This window comes from Haliaeetus leucocephalus, unplaced genomic scaffold, assembly GCF_000737465.1.
Source record: "Haliaeetus leucocephalus isolate CR32 unplaced genomic scaffold, Haliaeetus_leucocephalus-4.0 Scaffold450, whole genome shotgun sequence".
Lineage (NCBI taxonomy): Eukaryota > Metazoa > Chordata > Aves > Accipitriformes > Accipitridae > Haliaeetus > Haliaeetus leucocephalus.
In genome coordinates, this window is record NW_010972886.1 from 17,612,816 (window position 1) to 17,635,978 (window position 23,163).

A 23,163-nucleotide genomic window follows, 5' to 3' on the forward strand; every position below is an offset into this window, starting at 1 on the left:
CCGGCTCCGGCGCCCTCGCCGCCCCGCTCGGCAGGGCTGACACCCGCCGCCGCCGGGCTTGGCTGCTGGTGCCTTACCTCCCCGCGCTTATCGGAGAAGACCCCAGAGGATTTTATTGTTATTATCTTCTTTCCCCTCTCTTTCCTTTAGCTCGCGGTTCCGTTCAAAGTTTCCTTCCCCCGATAAGCCGCCGCAGTGTTCACCACCGTGGCCCTAGACTTTCCCCCTTCCAGTTACCCTGGCCGGCTGCATCTCTTTTGGCTGACCGGAGATGAAGTTGTTACGTGTGACGACATCTTGCTCGTTTTCAGAATAATTTTATTCGCTTTTGAAGGGCGCTTTTCCTCCCCTTTTTGCTACTATAAGAAGTTGGTTGCTTGGTTGGGTTTTTTTCCCCTAGAAATTCGCTGATTGCCTTCGAGTTGTGTGGTGACCCTCATGTTTTATTGCACTTTAAAGTCACCTTAAGGGTCTCTTTTGGAGGGGGGAGGGTTCATGCTCACCACTTTGTCAGCCGACAGGTGCTAATGTGCTAAATAAACCACCTAAGACTGGTATAAATTACTCTGGAGCTGTTGCCAGGATACATACACTACTTGCATACACAAGATAAAGTCCCTGGGTTTATAGTATCTAGATGATTCACTTCTGAAGGACAGTTGAAGGAAATAAAAGCAAATGGCCCACGTGGCTTCTGTGGGCAAAAACATTTTTATGCTGGGTAGCATGTTACCTGGTGCAAATTTGAATAGGTTTGCTAAACGGCTAGTTGTTGCACCAGGTTTCAGGAGAAAAAACAGTGCTACAGAGAATTTTGGTTTAAATTAGAAGACAAAAATACATTATGGATATTTCTTTTGAATTGTGTCTTACCTGGCTTATTTTAGGGAATTGTGTTTAAAGAAGGTGGTTCTCCTGGACTTTCTGTAAGATGCAGATTAAGTTGAGGATATGTTGGCTGGCACGTAGGCGGTTGTTGTATGTAAGATGCATGGAGGTGTTTATTTTGTTAAACTCGGTAAATATTTCTCTGTACCTTTTCCAGGTTCACTACTGTTAGAATCGAAGATAAATCCAAATACTGCATATCAAAAACAGCAGGCAAGTATTATTGCTAGGCTTTATTTTTTCTGATTACCGATGCAGAGGAATTGTTTTGTGCTCAAAGTAATTGCATTTTTCAGAAAAAAAGGAAAGCAGTATGACATTGAATTGTCGATGGTGTTTTTCATAGAGGTGAAAAACTTGCCTAGAAGCCTGTAGGTGCTATAATACTTTGCATCCTAGGAATTAAAATGTGGGTCTCCTAAAAAAAACCTTTTGGACTTAAGGCTTTGAAGAGAATATATGCAATTTGGATAAATATTGAAGTCACTATAGGAAAAAGAGTTCCAAACATACACGCATAACTTTTGTCTCCCATCCTAGGCCGTGCGAAGTAATTGCCGAATTAGGAAGGCAAAACTTTGGCCGGCTCTGTTACAGCATATTTACTTCTTGAGGTCTTTTTCTGGAAATAACATGAAGGAATTTGTGGGACTTCTTTCATTGTTACTGTTCAGTTTTTGTTTTAAGCCTTGAAAACTTCTGCTATCCTAAGTAAAGTGACTAGCCATGGTGAGACTTAATTGCATGGTTGCCTTTCCTGGGGGTAAGCCTTCTGCAAAACAAAGAAGTAAAACAGTTGGGAGCTATGTTAATAGGTCATTTTTGCTTAATCCACTAAAAAAATTAGCTTACTAAATCTCTTCTGCTTTTACTGTTTTTTCCTTTTTCTGCATTAATTTTTGGTGTGTCTGCCTACATTGTTCTCATGGTTATTACTGGCTTTTTTTCTGGCTGTTCCTTTGTTCTACAGTAGATTCTCTGTTCTTTTTGTTCAGTGTTTTATACTGCTCTTCATCATTATGGTATCCAGAAGTGTTTAAGCACTAGAAAATGGTAATTTTGTTCTTCGTAAATCATGAAGAGACAAATCTTTAAGGATTGTGTTTGTTTTGGTGACAGGTTATGTTAGGAGAATTTGAGGAGAGTTTGTTAGCGCTTGAGCACAGGCTGGTTCACTTTAGGTTAGGAGCAAGTCAGAGTCTTGAGCCTAGCTTTTCAGAAGGCTCTGTTTTCTGTGGTTTGCACTTTTCACTTGTTAGATATTGGTGGTTTTAGTCAGGTGTGTGACAGTCGTAGGCTTTCCTTGGGCGGGCCACGCTGAGGAAGGACAACAGTCTTCATGGAGCTCTGCAGGGCTCTGAAAGTCAAGAGCCTTGAACTGCTTCCTGTTTAGTAGAGGAAACTAATACATAATGAAACACGAATGCACATTATGTTGCTGTAAAATTTTAAAATGCTTCCTTCTGCAACCTGTTTTCTGAAACTTCATACAACCGATTATTTGAAAGCCGCCTTTACTTAATTAGCAGCAACGTTTCAAGTGACTTAAGTAGCTTTTGTTCTAATTTTTCTTGTGCAAGTCTCTGTAGGTTGTAGTTTTGAAAAACTCAGGCTGAGGTTTATTTTGGTTGGCTGTTATTACTGGTTCTAATGCTTGTGTGTCCTTGTGGCTGGAATTGTTTGCTTCACTGTTCACTCTTTTGAAGAAGTTTGGTTTGGGGTTTTTTTTGAAGAGGAATAATGATTGATGATTTCCAGAGACAGATTCTAGGTTTGTCTGACCTCTGAAATCATACAGTTTTTAGTTGACAGAGCTTTGTCCTCAAGTTTTATGTGCTTCCTTCTGAGTAGAGTAGCAAAAAGCAGACCTTAGTGTAGCATTCCCATGCTTTTCTCAGTTTGTGAGATTTCAGTCTCATCAGTAAAAGATTGTAGTATTTAAACCTGGGCATCTCAGGAACAGACCCTTTTTAAAAACGGTGGAAAGATTTAGGCAAAATGTTGTGGTTAACCAGAGATGAAGAGAGGTGGTCTTCCTTACTGTCCCTACCTGAATGTTTAAGTCTGTTACATAGGTAGCCTCAAGACTTGGAGACTGTACTGCTCTGCCCAGGGCAGATGCTTGTACGTGAATGGCAGCATGGAGGAGAGCTCTCTCTTCCACTTGCCAGAGTTCAACTGCAGATTTTCATTAAGGTGTTGATTATCTTGGGTTTGGGGAAAGCTGCAAGATGGTGCACCTTGATGGAAAGGAAACATGCCCTGGCTGCACATCTGTCTTCATATAAATTATTTGAATGGACTTAGAGGATAGTTATCCCTTAAACTGTGATTTCCAGAACAACATTCTGTGAAAAAAGAAAACCAACTGATTTTTAGTTGCTGTGTGTCAGTCTGTGATTCCCAGTATTACACTGTTTGTGCTAAGTAGTACTATAACTATTGACTAACTGTAAACAGGGCAGGCCTGTTATCTGCCTTCTTGGATTGTGTTTGTGGTCACTAGCTTTTGTGCAGAATTCAATTCTGTCGAGGTGTTAGGCATATTATAATCATGACCTCTTTCTCCAGAGAAATAGGACTTGGGTTGGGCATAGGTGCCAGGCTGCTCAGCATACGAGATAAAAAAATCTCTAATTGCATGTATCCAGAGAACATTAGAGCTTGAAGAGCTTTAGATCCCCCCTGCATTTTGGGGCATAGGCTTTGAGAGTTACATACCTCCACCAGACACCTGGTCTTGGCCAACGGGCAGGGTCAGATGTGTTCTGGAGGCTCTAGCAGGAGCCGTTTTTAAAAAGTTGTTGCCACACCCCTTTGTCGTTCCACCCCCTGCTTGAGGTTACCGTTCCCTGGCAAAACTAGCAGAAGAGCGTGTCGTCAGTGAGAAATCAGATGGATCCATTCATGTGCCCTGTTCTTCTGGCTCAGTTACGAGGGCAGTAATTTTCAGTTGCATGCCTGTAAGACTTTAAACTGCTACAGAAATCCTTACTGTGAACGCTGCCTTCTGATGCTAACTCTCCTTTAGGTGTGCTCTATCGGTTTTGAGATCTGAGATGAAGAATGTGTGCAAATACTGTCTTTCGCACAGAGTTGCCATCACTCATGTGACAACAGCAATTTGCATGAGGCATAATTGGAGTTACTTGAGGCCAGGATTTAACACATTTGCAGGGGTGCTGTTAAAGCCAGCCTGAGCAGTTGCCAGGGGGCTTCTTCACTCCTCTTGCATGCCAGCATGAGTATTCATGTTACTGTGTGACAGGTTAGATGTAGGAACTGATTCAGTTGAAATACCTCTTTTTTGCTGGATTAATATTTATCTGCATGTGTTCCCCCATCTGGTTCACTGTACAGCTTGTGCTGGCGCAGGGGGATTGAGAGGCCAGTGCAGGAACAAGGAGAGGTGGAGTAGCAGACGTTGTGCAAACCAGTACTGACACTGAAGAGGGGTTTGAACTACTCTCTTAGTTTAAATTGTTGTTCTGAATTAATCTCTTCTTTTGTTTGTCTTTATATTGTGTTTGGGTGAACTGAGGAACATTGCTGTTGCTTGTCGATGGAGCAGCATCGCGGGTGCTAATCTAAGCAGGTGGGCGTGGTAGTCTCACAGCAGCTAGGCCTGGAAGATGTCTCTCTGTGGTCTTCATGGGTTGTCTTAGGTCATGCAGGAAGCGTACGCCAGATGAGTAGATTTTGTATTGGTATTGGACAATTATTTTCTGATGACATTCTCTTTCAGTCTTTCAGAAATATTTTGGGAGAAACTTACATAACTTCTGCTTTGTGTGGGCAGTACAGATTGTAATGAGTACCATTCAGTAACTCGAGAATTCTCACAAAATTTTTGAGTGCAGTCTCTATGGATGCATGCAGTCATTTAAGTTACTGCGCTGTATCTTTTATTTGAATTGTTCTGGGCTATGAATAAGACCTTGTCATGTATGTGTCCTTCTTTGTTCATTGAGGCACCTCTGAGTCTCAGCTTACCTGGAAGTGTATTGATTTTGAGTGTCAGGGCATCAGTACTTTCACAGAACATTTCAAGATAAACATTTCAGATTTTGAGTTCTGTAATAGCCATAAATTTGTACTTAAGAATTGTTATTTTTTGTTTAATTTCTGAAAGAGAACCAGGCCAGGGAGTGCATCAGACTTTTCAGTGCCCACAGTTGACAATTATTATTATTATTTTTTCCTTGAAGCCCAGCTCAACTGCTCGTTCTAAAATGGCACACTGTAAACATAGAGATTCAGCTGTCTGTGAGCTGGAGACGAAGGTGGACAGCTGTAAGCAAAAACCGTGTCAGCTATATGAAGCTGTACCATTTGTGCACGTGAATCAGAGCCCGAAAGCAGGGAGACTACCTATTAATATTTGTGACTCTAGGACAAAAGTGTAAGTGTAATACAGGACACTGTAGTATAAATAAACAACTCTCATAAACAGCATTAAAACCATAGTGCAGTCAGCTCAGTTCTTTGCAGAACAGGAAAACCTGGTTTCTTTAAGTGAATACGTAAAATTGAGAAAGAAAAAAAAAATTAGGTTGTGCAAATGCTGTTGTGTTTAGTGTGGCCTGTGATGATGTTTTGGGGGAAGGAAGCTGATCTATTGGTAGGCATTTGTCAACAATGATGCTGTAAGAAAAAGATGTTATGCCAAACCTTTTTTTAAAAAGAAAAAAGACAAAACCCCCAAAACATGCAACTATATATGGACATTGATAGATTAAGATTACTGTAGAAATTAACTGAAGAATTAATGCCATCAGTGATGCTGATTTTCATTCATTTCCAGAGTGATCATTGTAGCAGCTGGTAAGTTGTGTTTGTTGAGACAGAGTTCTGTTTTTCAGATAGCTGTGCTGATGGAAGAGTTACCTACTGTCCCACGCCAGCTGCTTGTCAGCAGTCCTGTCCCAAATGTTAGTCCCTTCTCATCTGCTGGGGGACTTACTCACTAGTGCTCCCTGCCCAGATAATTCCGTTAACAAGGGTCTGTTTAAACCATCTAAACTAACCTGATTTTGATCGAGAACAATTAAGAAATGCCGACTGACAGTAGGTTCAAGAGTAGCGATGATCACTTGGTATTTATTATGTTTTTGTCCCTCTGTCTTTGGCGGATACATGGAGGATGGTGACTGGATAGTTGTATGATACCATGTCGCTGATTGCCCTTGTAGCAGAGTGAACACCTTACAGAGAGTAATCAATCAGCTTCATTGTTTCCTGTCATTTGGTGTACAAAGGAAACCAAGAAGTACTTTTGGGGTAAAGATGTGAGGGGACAATGGCAGTGTCTGTTTCTTGTTGCCCCTGAAGTTTCCTAAGGTATATCGGGTATCTGTAAGCTAGTCAGATATTTGGGGTTCATTGCTAGGCCTAAAGGTATCACTTTGCATATTTGTTTACAATAAGTGATGCATAAGGTAAAGACTTAAAAGCCTTGATAAGTTGTGTGGTGAATATTGACCTTTGTAAAAGTGGGAAGTAAATTACCTTATTGACCATTAAGCAAGGGCTTGCTGGTGTTTTTTTAAAAAAAAAAAAAAAAAGATGTGGTAACAGTTCAGGAAGTCAACAAACCTGGTGGAGTGTTGAACCGTTTTGCTGAAGCTCATCAAATGCACTGCAGAGTTAGCAGAGCGCCGTTCAGTTTTGAACATTTTAACAAGAAGATGAGTTTCCTGTAGGATGCCGAACTATATATAACAGGCTTATATATATATATAACAGGCTTACATTCCTCACAGTACAGCAGCAAGTGTCCTAATAAAACCTCACAAAAAAAACCTTTTTAGTCTATTCAGAAATTCCAGCGAATTGTCCAGATATACTATGCAAGTGCACAAATTGAATTGATAGAGGCAATAGTAACAGAGGAAAAACAAACAACTTGCTCAAATGAAAATAACTGTTGGCAAGGTGTTTGCAGCTTTAGTAAGAACTTAGGAGTTTTATATTATTCATGCTGTATGTCTTTTCATTCGGAAAAGAATATTTTAATGTTGGGCATTATTTCTCACATTGCTAAGGCTGTATTAAACCCTTTCTGAGGAGGAAACACTGTAAGCTTGGTTTCTTGTTTCTGTTTTATCAAATATGAAAAGACTTAAATTGTTACACTGCAGGTTTTCTTAATCTCCTACAATGTGTGCATTCCCTTTTCAGGATTGTTGGCTCAGAAGTATGTTGCAGAAAAAAGCCATTATAACTGTTTCATATACGAAGAAAAGTATATTTAAATATATAATATGTAAGGTAGTGGTCATAAAATAGCAATAAAGAAAGATGATGTCCCCTATGGCAGAACAGGTGATTTAATGTTTTAGTGTCTTATGTTCTTTTTTGACAAGTGTAACTTTAAATAAAATTATTTCTTCTTTAGACGTACAACTTAACAGAATACAGATTAATACGCAGTATAGACCTGTTTCCGATACAATTATTTTTTTGCTTTTGTCTTGAACAGGACACCCTGATTGTTTGGTCAGAAGCAGAAAACTATGATTTAGCACTGAGTTTTCAAGAAAAAGCTGGCTGTGATGAAATTTGGGAAAAAATCTGCCAGGTACAGTTAACTTCAAATACTCTCTTTCTTCCAAATGTTTTAACTTCTTCTGTGACTCCATGTACTTGTGCTGTAATTTTTAAACCTACTTGTAAAATAAGCACATGTTATTTCAGTTATTGACTTGATTATTTTTATATATGTTTTGAGATAAGACAGTAATTGTGTGTGCTTTCTTCTTAGGTTCAAGGTAAGGATCCTTCAGTGGAAGTCACACAGGACCTTATTGAGTCAGAAGAGGAACACATAGAAGAAATGCCTGAAACTAGTCCTTTGATTGACCTTCCTACTTGTGAACTCAACAAACTTGAAGAGATTGCTGACCTAGTTACCTCCGTTCTCTCCTCACCCATCCGTAGAGAAAAGCTAGCACTGGCCTTGGAGAATGAAGGCTATATTAAAAAACTGTTACAGCTTTTCCAAGTCTGCGAGAATTTAGAGAACACCGAAGGCTTACATCATTTGTATGAAATTATTAGAGGAATTTTGTTCCTCAACAAAGCAACTCTGTTTGAGGTGATGTTTTCTGATGAGTGTATTATGGATGTTGTTGGATGCCTTGAATATGATCCTTCTTTGGCTCAGCCAAAACGGCACAGGGAGTTCTTGACCAAAACAGCAAAATTTAAGGAGGTTATTCCTATAACAGACTCTGAACTCAGGCAAAAAATCCACCAGACTTACAGGGTACAGTATATTCAGGACATCATCTTGCCGACACCATCTGTTTTTGAAGAGAATTTTCTTTCTACCCTCACTTCCTTTATTTTCTTCAACAAAGTTGAGATTGTCAGTATGTTGCAGGTAAGTGATTTTTTAATATGGTTTAGATGGATTATGTATAGATACCTCTAGCTGTAGATTTGAAATTGATGACAGATCTTTAACACTGTGTAAGTTAATCATACAGGCTTTCATTTGCATAATGTTTTGAATGTTTCCCCTCATTTCTGTTACCTTTTATTTTGTACTTTAAAAAAGGTAGATTTCAGGTGAGTATATTAATATTTTTTAATGGGTTGTAAACAGTTAAAGGTTCTTCTTGATTCACAAGCAACATACACATTTTGAGCTGGTGTTGTATAGGTATTTAGGGAACAAGAAACTTTTTGTATTCTATATGAGGGACGCGTGTTGTCTTTATAGCAAATTCTGAATCTGATTCAAAAAAGCATGTTCAGAACCATTCCTGTTGTACTACTGTTGCTTTATGGTACTGATTTCAGATGTTTGTGTTGTAGTATAATGTAATTTTTTTTCTTCATACTGATATGCAAAAGTAATGACAAATAACCAATGTGTTACTATATCAAAAAACTTACTGCATACTTTGTAGTCAGAAGCAGGCTTAAAAGTAGTTGGGTGTGACAACCAAGCTGGACCGTGGAAGGAGCCTTGGTAAAGAGCTGTGTGTGAACTTCATGACACTTTGGATATTTTCAGTTCATATTTTGTTGTGCAAGCTAATGGGTACCAAAGTGGTTTTATTCCATTTCTGATCCATGTCCTTAGAAAAATGGTATGTTTGTGTAGAATAGAACATCACAAACCTGTTGGTTTTGAGTGTGGATAGTCTCTGTGCAATAGGAAGATGGAGTGGAGAAGAGGAGGGTAGTTAAAATTGTGGAAAGAGAGAGGCACTGGAGAAATAACATTACTATAAGGAATATTTCTAAAGAATGTAAAAGAGGACTGGAAAAAAAAATGAAAACTAAAGAATTGTAGATAATTGCATGAATAAGCTTTTGGACTTCTTTCTACTTCCTTCTTTCTAGTTGAATAGCAGAAAGAAACTAAAAAGTAAATTCCACTTGCAAAATAAATGACTTTGTGTTAAAAGATTTCCCTTTGTATTCTTTTTCATATATTACTTTTCTAAAACCAAAAATAAATTCAGTATTATTCTCCTGAGGCCACAATCCTGTTTCCATTTAGAGATTTTTTTAATTCTGAAGTTCTTTACTTTTCATTTCGGCTTTACTGTACTGAATATTTAATTGTGTCTTAACAGAAAACTATTATTTCCTGTTACCTCTAGTACTCTTCGAAAAAGTTCTGAAATCCTCTGACAGTTCTTTGCTACTCTGTCACTGCTTTCTGTGCCATAGTAGAGAGAGTATATGTCACATAGGTTTGCCTCACTGTTTTAAAGACTGTAATTGAGGCATGCATGATGATTTACAAATAATGTTGATACTTGCATCATTTGAACTGCCTTGAGAATTACAAACTAAGAGGCAGCACACATGGAAGAGATGTTATTGATAGCATGCCTGAGGAAAATTACATGGTAGCATGGACCTCAGGTTCAGGACTGTTGTTGCAGTCCCCTGGTGTAAATCAGCTGCTTCTTGTGGCACAAGAACTCTAAAGCTCCTTTGGGTTTGGTGAGCACGTTAGGAGTCTTGTTACCCTAAATACATCAGCAAAGCTCCCTAGGAGAATGCAGTTTATAGGAGTAACAGATTGTGTTTGCTACAGCAGTAAAGCTCCTTTCTACGTGCCATGAAGCAGTAGATCCCAGCACTGCTATCGATGAAGGGCAGCCACGTGGGAAACTGAGCGAGCATGCAAAGCAAACCTAGATCCATCTTGTGCTTTAGGACATCAGGACTACACTGCGGCAGCCTTATACAAGCAAGAGATCTTTCTGTTGCCAGGTGTTCTGTAGTGAGGATTTTCTAGCCTATTTGTTGTTGATTGTGGTACGGTTGGTTTTTTTTTAACAGGCTTAATCAAGCTGTTAAAGCCAGCAAAGCTTAGAATAAACTAAGTCTGTGTGTTTTGCACTCTCTCTGATGTTGATTCCAGGTATCATTTGTTTGTAAAGCACTTCTTTCCCCACATTTTAAAATTTTCAGGAAAAAAAATTGTGAGCCTTTGGCTGGCATTCCTGTAACTGTAAAAATTCTGTATTTTGTTAGCTAATAAAGCACGCAGATTTTAGCAACAGCGCACAGGAATAATAGAGAAGTAAGCACCCTTTACATTATGCAGTATAATGTTTATTGGAATGCTGCTATTCTGTTCGTGTTTGTTCAATGCATGAGTAAAGTTCGTAGAGTTGAATCAGTACAGTGACGCATAATTTTGTAATGCTGTAGCATAACGTTACTATTTGCTTTAAAATTTATATTGTATTTAAAAGGTAACAGAGACAGTTGATTTGAGAGAATGTCAACACTGTTTTCCATGTGAAGGAGTCCAGAGAAATCGATGTACAGAGAGGGCAGGGGCAGAAAGTGCCCAAACAGTTGAGATATGATGATGTTCACCCTGGTTTTCTTGTATCTCTTGAGTATTAAGCAACGGTGTAACTGAAAAGCTTAACAAGAAGTAGAAATATTGTCCTATATGTACTTGAAAATAAGTATCTCTTGGTAGTAGAGGATCTGAATATGAAAAGCAAATAATACTCAAAAAAGTTTTCCAGATTGGAAAAGGTGAGCTTCATGCAAGGGGTGGGGGGGGCTTATTTTGAGAACAAGGTTAATGGGGACATGGCTGTGGCAAACTCATAATGTGTTAATCTAGTCACCCTTGCATAGGTGGACTGAAAAAATGTTTGTGATGTTGCAGATCCGAAATAGGGTAACTGTTATGTGTGTGACATTAACAGTGTAGTGTGAATGGCATAGATGCAGCATGGTGAAAACTGTATCTTGATTGGCAACTTCTGATGTAGAAGTGTCCAGGTTGCCTTCCTGGGAGGTTACATGGACAGTGCAGGGAGGGAGCCTGGAACAAAGACGCTCATTTTCTAGAATTCTGATGCATGGTGGGGGGGGTGGCAAATCATACAGTGAGTATGTGGGGTGGGGCAGAGCTGTAAACCACAGGGGTAGCATGGCAGAGAAGGAAAGGAAATGACACTTTCCCTAGAGACTAGTCATTCAGAAGGCAGTTCTAGTAAACATTGCCTATGCTCAGCTTACACATGGTTCTGGTCTCCTGGACCTGCTTCCGCTGCGCAGAATGAGTACTGAAACAATACACTGGAAGTGATCCTCCTGAATGTGTACCCCTGCATTTCCCTTTTTTGTGATAAAATAATGGAGGTGTGGAGAAAAATAGGAAAAAAAAAACCCCTTATGTACCGAATCTTCTAATGTATTTTTTTGTTTGTTTGTAATTTAGCATCATAGTTAAGCTTAAATTAAGTTTGACTTTCTACAGTGTGGGATCCAATAAAGATCGATGTTTTAACTTTTAAGGGGCATTGTGTAAGTTGTATTCTTCTTATGTGTTACACAGGAAGATGAGAAATTTTTGTCTGAAGTTTTTGCACAATTAACAGATGAAGCTACAGATGATGACAAACGATGTGAATTGGTAAGTCAGTGGTCTTGGTGGTTCTTTGAATGCTTTAAACTACAGAGATTAAGTAGAAATACTGAAACTGTTCTGCTAGTTCTGCAGTCATTGAGGTATTTCTGTAACTCTAGAATCATTTCCAGTGTAGCTTAGTCTTCATTTATGTACTCACTAGAAAAATATTTCTTGCAAGGTGAGCTGTGATTTATTTGTTCTAAATAATTATTTTATTGTTGAGAAAGTACTAGCACTAAGTTGACTTCCTAGTCTTAAGGTATACTTTCTTCCAAGTACTCTTCAACATACCATATCACTTACATTTGTCATGTAAGCACTACTTTTTTTCCCTGTATTTTACTCTTTCAAAAAGACCTTTAAAGTCCTATGACTGAGGATTACCAGTAGTCCCTTAATATTTATTAAAAACTTTATTTATCTTTGACTATGTTTATCAGCTTAAATTGCCCTGTTAAAATCTTGCTTTCAGCAAGGGGGGCATCTTTGCTCTTTCAAACAAAAGACATGCCAGATAGGAGTATAAACCCTTCATATACTAGGTGTGATAAAATAGCTACAAGGTGACTGTATTTCTTTCTGAGGTAAATTTCAGTGTCTTAAACTATTTTATTTGTTTGTATACTTTCTTTTGCTTTCCTTTGTTGATGTTGTTGAAGGTTGGAGGAGAGAGAACTAGAATAATACCATTTTCTAGGAAGGCATGTACAAGCCAGTATACAGACTCTGATACAAATTGTAACAGTTTCCTACTTTCTGAGAGTTTTCTGAATCAAATACACCTTAAATTATTTTTTCCTATATGATAGGTTAACTTTTTCAAGGAATTCTGCGCATTTTCTCAGACGTTACAACCTCAGAACAGAGATGCATTTTTCAAAACTTTGGCAAAGTTGGGAATTCTTCCAGCTCTTGAAATTGTAATGGTAAGTGAAAACTTAAAGCTGATTTTAAAAAAATTTTAAAACCCCACAGCTATTTAACCCGTTTTACAGATCTGCTAAGCACTTCTTTGTAAGTTTGATTGGACAGCTTTGCTCTGTTGAAAGTTGAAGTTTATTGTAATGTTCAGAATCCAAAAGATGCCTACAGTTTTCTGAAGTAGCCTGAGTTTATTGCTATTATTTTTATTTTGCATGATGGAGAAGTCTGTGGTAAATGCAGTCCTTTTGACAATGTAGCGTAAAAATTGAAAGATACTCTTTTTCATGTGACAGCTTGATTTGTTGTTGTTGTTGTTGGAACAGAGCCAAAGAAGTATTTTTAGATAATCTTGGAACTTGTTCCTATCCGAAAGATTACGTAATCCTGTCTTTTCGGAGGTATAAAGCAGATTAATCTATCTTAATCAGTAATGTGGAAACATAATTTTTTTCACTCCTTTGGTTGAAGCAGCTGTTGCTGCCTGACCATTGCAATTCATGTGTCAGTGCTGTTGTTACTCAGAAACTACAAATTCAAGGGGTTTTATATTCTAGAGTAATAACCTTGAGTGTTCTGAAAACATAAGTCATATAGATGTTCAGTGATTAAATGAATGCTAATCTTACTATTCTTTTCCAGGGCTAGACCGGTCTAACGTTTCCTGTTACATTAATATTTTAGGTTTAGAAATTGTACGGTTCTCAGAAAAAATCCTATACCTTAAGCAAAATTATTAATAAATCACAATATAAAAGTTTTCTGCTTAAATTAGGGCTATCAAATTCACAGAGAGCCTTGCCTTCTTTCTAAAGGCTGTTTTGGGGTTTTTTTTCCAGAACTGTATTACCGTGTCTCTTGCAGAAACTTTTGTAATAAATGTTCTCAAAACTTTTAACTCCCTATTCTTTGCAGCTTTATTTGAGAATAAATACCAAACTTTATTTACTTTAATAAATTGATCTCTTTTTATTAGGGAATGGATGATCTGCAAGTTAGATCTGCTGCTACAGATATATTTTCTTATCTAGTAGAATTTAGTCCATCCATGGTCCGAGAATTTGTAATGCAAGAGGCCCAGCAAAGTGACGATGTAAGTAAAAGTGTTTTAGAGCAAACAGAGGTGGGGGGAGGGGGGGAAACAAACCAGCAAAACAAACCTCTCCAGAATTTGGAGTATGGTTATCCCAAAAATGTAGATTCTAGTAACATAGGAAAAAGTAGATTTGATACAAAAATTCCTGTTGTTGTTCCATGTGTTTACAGTACTAAGATTGTAGGTCTGCCTAACATGATTTTAGGTGAGGAGGGTTGTGCTTCACAGAACTCCAGTGTCTAAATGCAACTCTGAATTTTTCTGTTTCACTTAAATTTAAAAAAAAGAAGGAAACCTAATACAGAAACTAGGGAAATCATTCCACTATTGAAAGTGTCTCTAATTATTTTGTGGTTTGTTTGTTTGGGGCTTTTTTTGCAGGATATCCTCCTCATCAATGTGGTCATTGAGCAGATGATCTGCGATACTGATCCTGAACTTGGGGGAGCTGTTCAGCTAATGGGGCTTTTGCGTACTTTGATAGACCCAGAGAATATGTTGGCCACAGCTAATGTAAGAAAATACAAAGGGGTAAAGATACTTTACTGTCTCAGCAAAATTAAAAACCTGATATTCTCTATTACTGTTGTTGTCATTAGAGGATTTAAAAAAAAAAAAAAAAGACATTTTCTTTTTTTGTGTGTGTGTTGTGTGTGGTCTGATACTGATTTTAAACAAGCTAAAAAATAAGCTAAAATTTCCATTAACTTTCGATAATAAGATGTTTGTGTGTGTGGCATTGTGCAAGTATTTATTAAACCAAGCAGTCCCATGCTTCAGTGATACAGCACTATTTATGTTCTTGAATTCCAAATTGTACGTGTTTAGATGTCAAAGTGAGAATAGGAAATTTGTAGAAATTTGCTTTAAAACTTGGATCATTCCTTTCTTTCAACTGCTGACGTTCTGAATCCAAACCAAAGTACAATGTATTTGTAATTTAATGCATACTGCATGTAAGAGAACGCATTGTAATCTTACTCATGTATTGAAACACATATATTATATAGAAAGTAGTGAAATGGACCAGTTGATACTTTTTTCAGTGTAAAAAGGTTTGCAGGTTGTTACGGATAAAATTACTGCATTTAAGAATGGTTTCTGCAAGTTTTGTCAAGAACTTTGAGACATTGATGTATTTTCAGTATATATTTGCATCCATGGTGGGGATTTTTTTGGTGCTAGCTAGTTTGGTTTGATGTCTCACAGGTCTTTTCCCAAAATAAAGAAATACATCATCCTTGAGTGAAGATATCGTTGTAGGCCCAACCAAAAAGATACAGGCAGACCTGAAGGAGGTCATAGAATCTTTGTAGGCTGTTTCTTGTGTTACTACTCTTTCTTATTTAAAAGGTTATATACAAATGCCAGTATTTAATAAAGTTGTATTTGTTTTAGAAAACAGAAAAAAGCGAATTTCTCAATTTCTTCTACAACCATTGTATGCACGTTCTTACTGCACCGCTTCTGGCTAATACATCAGAAGATAAATGTGAAAAAGGTAATGTGGTTTGTTTGGTTTGGGTTTTTTTTCCCCCTTTAAGTCTTGTAATGTTTTCAAGTGCCTTACAATCCTGGTAACAGCGATAAGCCTGTGATGCAAGCTGGGAAGACGCTTGCTGAAAATTGTTGTTCCCCCAGTGATAGCGGTTCTGTGGGCAGCAGTTTTAATAGCCCTTTCTTGCAGCTTTGAATGATAACGTATCTTTATATTGTGCTTTGTAAAATAGGTATCTCCTTGATGTGTATTGTTAATTGTATACTAGTTTTACTAATATAATTTTAAAGAATATTTGCTGTAAAGCAGAGAGTATCTTTAGTTCACAGGTACTTTTTTCTAAAAGTTTACAAAAATGCTGTGACATTCATCAGTGGTTACATTATTCCAAGCATCAGGTGTGCTCAGGTGATTAACTCCAAAGCCTAGTTTTCACTTGGCTGTAGTATAGAAGTGCTGAAAGAAATCTCTTCAAAGAAATACAACTTGGAACTCCTTTATTTAGTTCCTTTTTTATTTTTTCCTGGTGACAGTAAAAGAATTGGAAATCTCCATTTGGCACACGCAAATAACACTCATTGGTTTGCCTCTAGTGCTTTACAAACAGAAATTTAACATCATTACAGCCTCTTGAGTCAGACTTTTTTCTGAATGCTCATTCAAGAGATTAAATTAAATCACACCAATACATATTTGGTAAAAACATTTCTTTCATCTTACCCATCTTCTCATCTTAAGTGTTAAGTCAATAAAATACATCTTTTATGCATTTTATGTGAAAACAAAACTTGCATTGTAGTACTTGTTTTATAATATTATTTGAAAAATTTAGAATAGGCACTTTCTTTTAGTCTAAGTAGGAATAATATTCCGAAGTATCAGATTACATATTTTCACCTAGTTGAATCTGAAACTTTGTAATGTAAATTGAATACAGAAATCTCAGCTGGCATGCATTCTTGCTGTATGTTTATTTCCCTATAGCTTACAAAAACTTTGAAGAGCTGGTAGAATTGATTGTTTATCCCCATCTTTTAAATATTTACAGTGCTTTGAAAACCTTTTTCTGTTGGTTTTTTTTTTTTATTTTCTATTTATCAGATGCAGTAGTTGGGTCCACTAAGAGTAGTACAATTTGTCCTGGTAAGTTTTAATTGACCTTGAGTTTTGAAACTTGTCCTGTATTTTGTGTGTGGTGGTTTTATTTACCAAAAAAAAAAAGTCCATACTTCTTTTTTTTTTTTTTTTAATACTTTTTATTGAAATAGATGTAGGTGCTTTGCTTCACTTGAGATGACAGGAAGGTGAATTAACATGTTCATCCGCTCTTGAGTTACTGGGTTTCACCTTCCCCCCCCGCTGCCCCGCAGTCAACCTTGCTACTGAAAGTTTAAATCATTGTTAGCGGAATCTGTACTAAAAAAACATAGCTGAGCTTTTACAGTTCGGATTTTTATCTGTGCAGGCTTCTTTTTTGACCATTATGAAAAGACATTGCTAATTAGGTTCACACGAATACAGGTCTGACTGGCTTTTTTCTTTTAACTACAAACCATTAGTCTGGATTGCCATAACCAGTAACTCGCTGATCCTGGAAGATCAATTCAGGGTGATTTTTGTGACTGAAGGTTAAAAAAAAAAAGCCAAATTTGCGTTTGTTGTTTTGTTCTGACCTAATGTCTTGCTTCCTAAAACAATCCAGTCCACCACTAAAAATGTTTCAGGAACTGTAATAGCAACTGAGCTTGGTGATGATTTGGTGCATGACAGTATATATATATTTTATTATATATATTTTTTTTTTTATAACTTAAGGCATTAATTTTTCTTGTAGATAATTATCAAACGGCACAACTACTTGCCTTAATTTTGGAGCTGCTTACTTTTTGTGTGGAACACCACACATATCACATCAAGAATTACATTATGAACAAAGATTTGCTAAGAAGAGTCCTGGTCTTGATGAATTCAAAACACACGTTTCTGGCCTTGTGTGAGTATGGAGCTGTTGTGATACCCTCCTTCAAGGCTTTCTGTGTACTGTGTGGAATGCGTATGAGTAAAAGTGTGTACTTAAATTCAAAATTCCTGTTAATTTCTGATTTATTACTGGCTAGCTGTTAAGTAATTTTGAAAAAAAGGTAGCAGGTGTCTGTTAATGTAGACCAATGCAGTTTATGGTGGAAGGAGAAGTGTTGTATCTTTTGAAGTCCACAGTGATCCTTTCAGGTCTTTATGACAGTAAGGATCATTTGTGATCAGCTGTCTTATTTAAATGGAAATACTGTCATTTCATAATAACGTCATAAATCTAGTGCTCCTTGTGGAGAGTGAATGAAATTTTGTGAACCTTGGTATTTAAAGAATAGGGGCTAATTCTGGGAGGCGCCCACAGAAAAGCACAGGAATGAGCTAATAATTCAACTTTGCCTGTGCTGAAGTTTATTGCTGCTGTATTTCAAAAATAAATTCATGGACCCTGATCATATTCAAATACTGAGGATAGTCAAAAATGAAAGAAAGGTTACCTGTCAGCAAATATTTCTTCTGAACTTTCAGAAAGTGTTTTTTTAATGCTCTTGGTTTGGGGGTGCATCTTCCTCTCAGTAATGTCAGGTCAGGTTTTTTTGGTTCTTTCCAAGAGAAGCAGATTGGAGCCCTGGCATGTAGTTATTAAATTCTTGAATTTTTTTTCTTGATATAGGTGCTCTTCGCTTTATGAGGAGAATAATTGGCCTAAAAGATGAATTTTATAACCGTTATATCACCAAGGGAAACCTGTTTGAACCAGTTATAAATGCTCTCTTGGATAATGGAACTAGGTACAATCTGCTCAACTCTGCTGTGATTGAGCTGTTTGAATTCATCAGAGTGGTAAGTTAAGCAGCTTCTTCAGCTCTCGCGTGTATGTGGCATCTCAGGTAGAAATACAAAATCCAAATCTTTCCCTTGCAATAGTGTGTTACTACTTAAAATCACAAACTAAAAATCCCATAGGTAAGTACCCATATAGAAAGGAGCCGGTAAGCTGCTTTGTGCTTGTTTCACTTGATTGTCCTATCACAGAGTTTGCGTCGGCCCTATTTACATAGAAGTCTGTGTAAAAGTATCCTGCAGATTCAGTTCTTCGAAGTGGTTGAATGTGTTGTTTCTGGACCAAACTTTGAAGTGAGGGACTAAGTGAAATGTGTTACATCTGAGTAAATCTGGGTATTATTGGGTCTAAATGAGACTAATTTGACTATAAATTTGAATGATTGTTGTCCTTTAAAACCCTACACACATGCTTTCTTAGCCAGAGTCAGCTTTGAATTGGTAGCTTTTCCACTGGCAGCGTTTGTGGGAACAACATATATCTGGACAGGACAGACAGGACAAGCAGGAGTGCCCGCTTGGTTGTACTGCTGGGGTAGAAAACAAGGACTTGCAACAGCTCCTGAGCTACTCGCTGCGAATGCCTCGATTTGTGGGAGTCTTCTCAGGGAATCTTTGTGGTCTGGGAAAATGAAGGGCAGTTTTTAGCCGTAGGATATTGTAGCTGCTGTCTTTTCCAGCAAGAAGAAAATACCTTGTGTCTCCAGGTGACTTTTGCCAGCGTGGTGCAAATGTTAAGATTTGCCTGATACGTTGAGATTTCTTAGGTGGTGACTGACCAAAAGGTGCCTCATCCCGTGTGTGCTGCTGTAGTTACTGAGGGCAAGGGAGCGCGCTAAAAAGTGTGGGGAGAGCAGGGCACAGCTGGACTCCTGTTCTTCTCAAGAAGGCTTAATTCTACATAGCAAGCATCATGGTTTAATCAAACTATCACGAGTAGAATTGGGATGATACTGAGTATATTGTCCATTTATATGGGAAATTTAATAATTATTTCTAGATTTCAGCTTTTTTATTAAAGAGGAATCTGATGACTTCACATCTGTTCCTTACAATAAAGTTTTGACTCTGGACAATGAATCAGTTACTTTTAAAACACTAAAGCTTTCTGAACTTCTGTATGTTAGTATTTGAGACTGAAATACTGGTTTGTTCTCATGCAGGAAGATATTAAGTCCCTTATTGCACATATAGTTGAAAACTTTTATAATGCACTTGAATCTATCGAATATGTTCAGACATTCAAGGGACTGAAGACAAAATATGAGCAAGAAAAAGACCGACAAAACCAGAAGCTGAACAGGTACGACCCAGTTGCGATGTATTCTGGGACTTTTATGGAATGCCATTAGGTAGTCTCTTCTTACTGCTGGTTGTTTTTTTCTTTCCTGGAGGGCAGAAAAAGCAAAGGCTGGGATTGGGGTTGTTTCTCATTCTTGATGAAAACTTCTTCAATTAGAGCAAACCCCCATCTGACTTTCCTTGTGGCCTGCTGTAGTACAGTTCATATTTGTCAGTATATTAAATGTTACATTCAGAAAACTCTCAGCTTATGAAGGGCAGAATCTTCTGTCACTCAGAGTTAGGGTTCGGTCTGTCTTTTTGTCAGCTGGTATTCTGGTGAAGCTTACGTTGACAGTAGAGTGGGGGACAGAGCTGGACTGCCTTCTCAAACACACTCAATTCACTCTAAAGCGTCAGAAGCCATTTCTGATCCTGGCGGAGTCTGAAACAGCAAGCAAAACTTGAATCACTTGTCATGTGTCTCTTACAGTGTTCCATCTATATTGCGTAGCAATAGATTTCGCAGAGATGCAAGAGCCTTAGAGGAGGACGAAGAAATGTGGTTCAATGAAGATGAAGAGGAAGAAGGTGAAGCTGTTGTACCTCCGGTTGAGAAATCAAAACAGGAGGATGATTTTCCAGATAGCTATGAAAAATTTATGGAAACTAAAAAAGGTATTTACTCCATTTCACTTTGTCAGCACTGGAAGTGCTCTGTGCCACATAACGTGGAGTATCATGTAAACAAACCAGTTGCTTGTGCTCTGTATAAGCAGGAGTAAGCGTATTCTGTGTAATTAAGTAATGAATTCTTAACATGTCTTTGCAAGCTAGTTTAGGATTAAAATAATGAGTTAAATTGCTCCAAGTGTGCATCTTGTTTAAATGACATTCAAAAGCAAAACTTTACATGCACTCGTGCGCGCTGAGTGAGCAATGTCCCCACGTCCACAGCATCTGTGCCATGCTCAGTTTGAATGCTAGCGTGCTTTGGATGAGGTCAGTAGGTGAGCCCTTGATTTAAACTGAATTAAAAAGATAAAAAAAGGCAGCTTTTGCCCTGTGATTATGCTGTGATGTGGATTGTACTCCATGGTGTACAGCTGATACCTAAGTATGAAAATGTTTGTCCCTCAGCTAAGGAGAGTGAAGACAAAGAGAATCTTCCAAAAAGGACTTCAGCTGGGGGATTCAAATTCACTTTTTCCCACTCAGCCAGCGCAGCCAATGGTGCAAACGGCGCAAACAGTAAATCCGTGGCAGCTCAGACGTCACCAGCAAGCTCCAACGGCTCCTCTTCGAAGAACGCAACCCTGACCACAGCGGTGACAGCCACAAAGGTGGGAGAACTTGGACAAAAGCTGCTGTCCTCGCTTAGGACAGCAGAGCAGTATCGTGAGACTTTACTGGGTGTAATGTGGTAAGGTCTCCAGGCAGGGTATCTTATTGACATGTAAATTCATCCAAAGGCCTGCCTAGTTAAACCCTTACTAGTTTTGGGGAAGGTTTAAAGCAGTATTAGATGGACTGGAGTCTGTTGGTGATCTGGTGGGCAGAGTTTAATCTTGCATCTTCTGCCTAATTTAGCGGCTCCCACTCTTCAGCTCTAACTGTCCAGTTGCTGCTGTGTGTGTGTGTGATCGGGTTTTTTTTTCTGGATTAATGTTAGTGCCCTCCTGCCATCAGGGAATTAGTAAGTGTTTTTAAGCAGATGAAATACAGTAAGTAAGAATTCCAAGGCCAGATCCAGAGGAGCAAGGAAGTCGCAGTACTTCTTAACCATGTCTCAAGACAAATGGGTCTTAGAATGAAAAAAACATCACCAAGAAACCTTCTGCGGCAGGCTTGCATGTCCCGGGCAGGTTGGCTGGGGGTTATGTACTAAAATTGCATGTTCCTGGGTATTTTTTTCAATGTGAGATTTTCTTTTTTTCTTTTTTTTTTTTCTTTTTTTTTTAAATTGGCAGGGAAGTCTAGTTGGCCTAGTGGATTATCCTGATGATGAAGATGATGATGAAGAGGAGGAGACATCTCCAAGGAAAAGACCTCGTTTGGGTTCATAAATGAAACCAAAACTTTGGAATAAAAACTTTTATTATGGGGTTTCAAATGCTGCAACTGTTTTAAGAGCTAAAAAGGATCTGATTCAGAAAGCTTTCTCCCATGAGTATATAAGATAATACAAGGAGTAGCAAAAGAAACTCAGTTATCAGCTAGAAAGGGTTAGTTCTGTAAACACAAAGCTTCCAAGGAACTGAATATCTTTCTAGTAAGTAAGGAGTCTGCCATTCAGGCTGTCAAAAAAAATGAAAAATTAAAAAAAAAAGTGGGTTAGTATTCACAGAACCTGGATGATGGCTTCTCAGCAAGGAAAGTCTCAGGTGTCGGGAGGGCAGGGGGAGGGAAAGGTATGGTAAACACTTTTTTAAAAATATTGCAGGGTTTCCCCGGCGTTTAACAGAAGTAGAAAAAAAAAAATCAAGCTTAAATTTTGAACCCAGTAATCTTAATTTTGTAATGGTGCTGTCAGTTGTGTTCTTTTAGCAATGCCTCTTTTAAAAAAATTTTAAGGGAAAACTAACTCTGTTTGCCTAAGAACAATCCAGATTTTGGGACCATTTCTTACCAATTAAATTGCATTTCTCATGGTTGGAGGGAGGGACACTGCAGTTATAGTGCATGTTGAGTTGTTTAAAACAGTTAAACGTAAGTTTTACTTTGTATTTTTCAAGAGAAAATGGAAGCTGGATGCAAAGTGGATGGGTTTGCTTGTTTTTTTTCGATTAGACAGCCGGTCATATCTATGCCAAGGAACGATCGCTTCCAAAATAGCTCCAGGAGCTGCTTGTGTCAAAGTGGTGCTGTACACAGCACACCCGAGTAGCTGTCGGCTTCACGTTGTGGAAGATACCGAATTTGAATCACTTTCTGTGTTGTTAAACGAGCTGTCTTTTCTCGGAGCAGCAAGCCATTTTCCTGTTTGCGAGTTTAAATTGCGTAATTGAGGTGGTAATAAGAAACACTAACAGGTTTTTCATAGTGATGAATTTAGCGGCGTTTTAACACCAAAGTCACTTTGGACCAAGACGGAACTATTACTAACAGAACACTGGTCTTTGAGGCAGAATCAACAAGCAGCACCTGAATCTGGGTGTAATACGAAAGCTGCTTTTTTAACAAATAAAAGCACATTCCATGTAGGTAAGCAAACTGCGACAAAAATAGATAAGTTGATGGCGATAAGAGGCAAACAGTCCAGGTTTTATTTGCAAGAGCAGCAAGTGAACTGTAAATATTTTAATGTTAGTTTGCCCATATGTGATCTGAGATCATGATGAAGTGAGAGGAAATTGATGTGTCAGAAATGTTAAAATACAAAACCAGCTGCAATCCACCACATAGATCACTCTTGTAATATGTGTTATGGGTCCATTTCTCCTGGAATAGTTTAAACTGAAGCAGTTTCTCTGTTTTGGAGATTTTTGTAGTTAATTTTAATTTTAGCTATCGTTTGGAAAAAGATGGGCTGTCTGTGTAGATATGAAGTATAGTTTTTTCCATAAAACAGAAGTTTATTTTGTATTAAAAATACCACTGTACTTGTTTTACACCATTTGTATACATGTGGTGATATTAATGCTGAACTGTAAAATTCAGGAATTAAAATGTGACCCTGTAATTCCATAATTATTG

General features: G+C 37.9%; 1 protein-coding gene across 4 annotated transcripts in view; it reads left to right on the forward strand.

Annotated features, from left to right (window-relative positions):
* The window catches only part of SMEK2 (SMEK homolog 2, suppressor of mek1 (Dictyostelium)), a 23,475-nt gene extending 318 nt beyond the window's left edge, over positions 1 to 23,157 (forward strand). For 2 of the 4 annotated variants that reach the window (XM_010574856.1, XM_010574857.1), the window contains exons 2-16: positions 1,046 to 1,101; positions 7,370 to 7,468; positions 7,652 to 8,272; positions 11,723 to 11,800; positions 12,607 to 12,723; positions 13,695 to 13,811; positions 14,196 to 14,327; positions 15,213 to 15,315; positions 16,414 to 16,455; positions 17,147 to 17,305; positions 18,017 to 18,186; positions 19,350 to 19,489; positions 19,961 to 20,145; positions 20,608 to 20,810; positions 21,438 to 23,157. In XM_010574856.1, the coding sequence (XP_010573158.1) occupies positions 1,046 to 1,101; positions 7,370 to 7,468; positions 7,652 to 8,272; positions 11,723 to 11,800; positions 12,607 to 12,723; positions 13,695 to 13,811; positions 14,196 to 14,327; positions 15,213 to 15,315; positions 16,414 to 16,455; positions 17,147 to 17,305; positions 18,017 to 18,186; positions 19,350 to 19,489; positions 19,961 to 20,145; positions 20,608 to 20,810; positions 21,438 to 21,533 (2,318 nt within the window). In that variant the 3' untranslated portion in view covers positions 21,534 to 23,157. The remainder of the gene's footprint in view (positions 1 to 1,045; positions 1,102 to 7,369; positions 7,469 to 7,651; positions 8,273 to 11,722; positions 11,801 to 12,606; positions 12,724 to 13,694; positions 13,812 to 14,195; positions 14,328 to 15,212; positions 15,316 to 16,413; positions 16,456 to 17,146; positions 17,306 to 18,016; positions 18,187 to 19,349; positions 19,490 to 19,960; positions 20,146 to 20,607; positions 20,811 to 21,437) is intronic. The other 2 variants (XM_010574858.1, XM_010574859.1) reach the window with 2 other exon arrangements.
* The last annotated feature ends 6 nt before the right edge of the window (positions 23,158 to 23,163 follow it).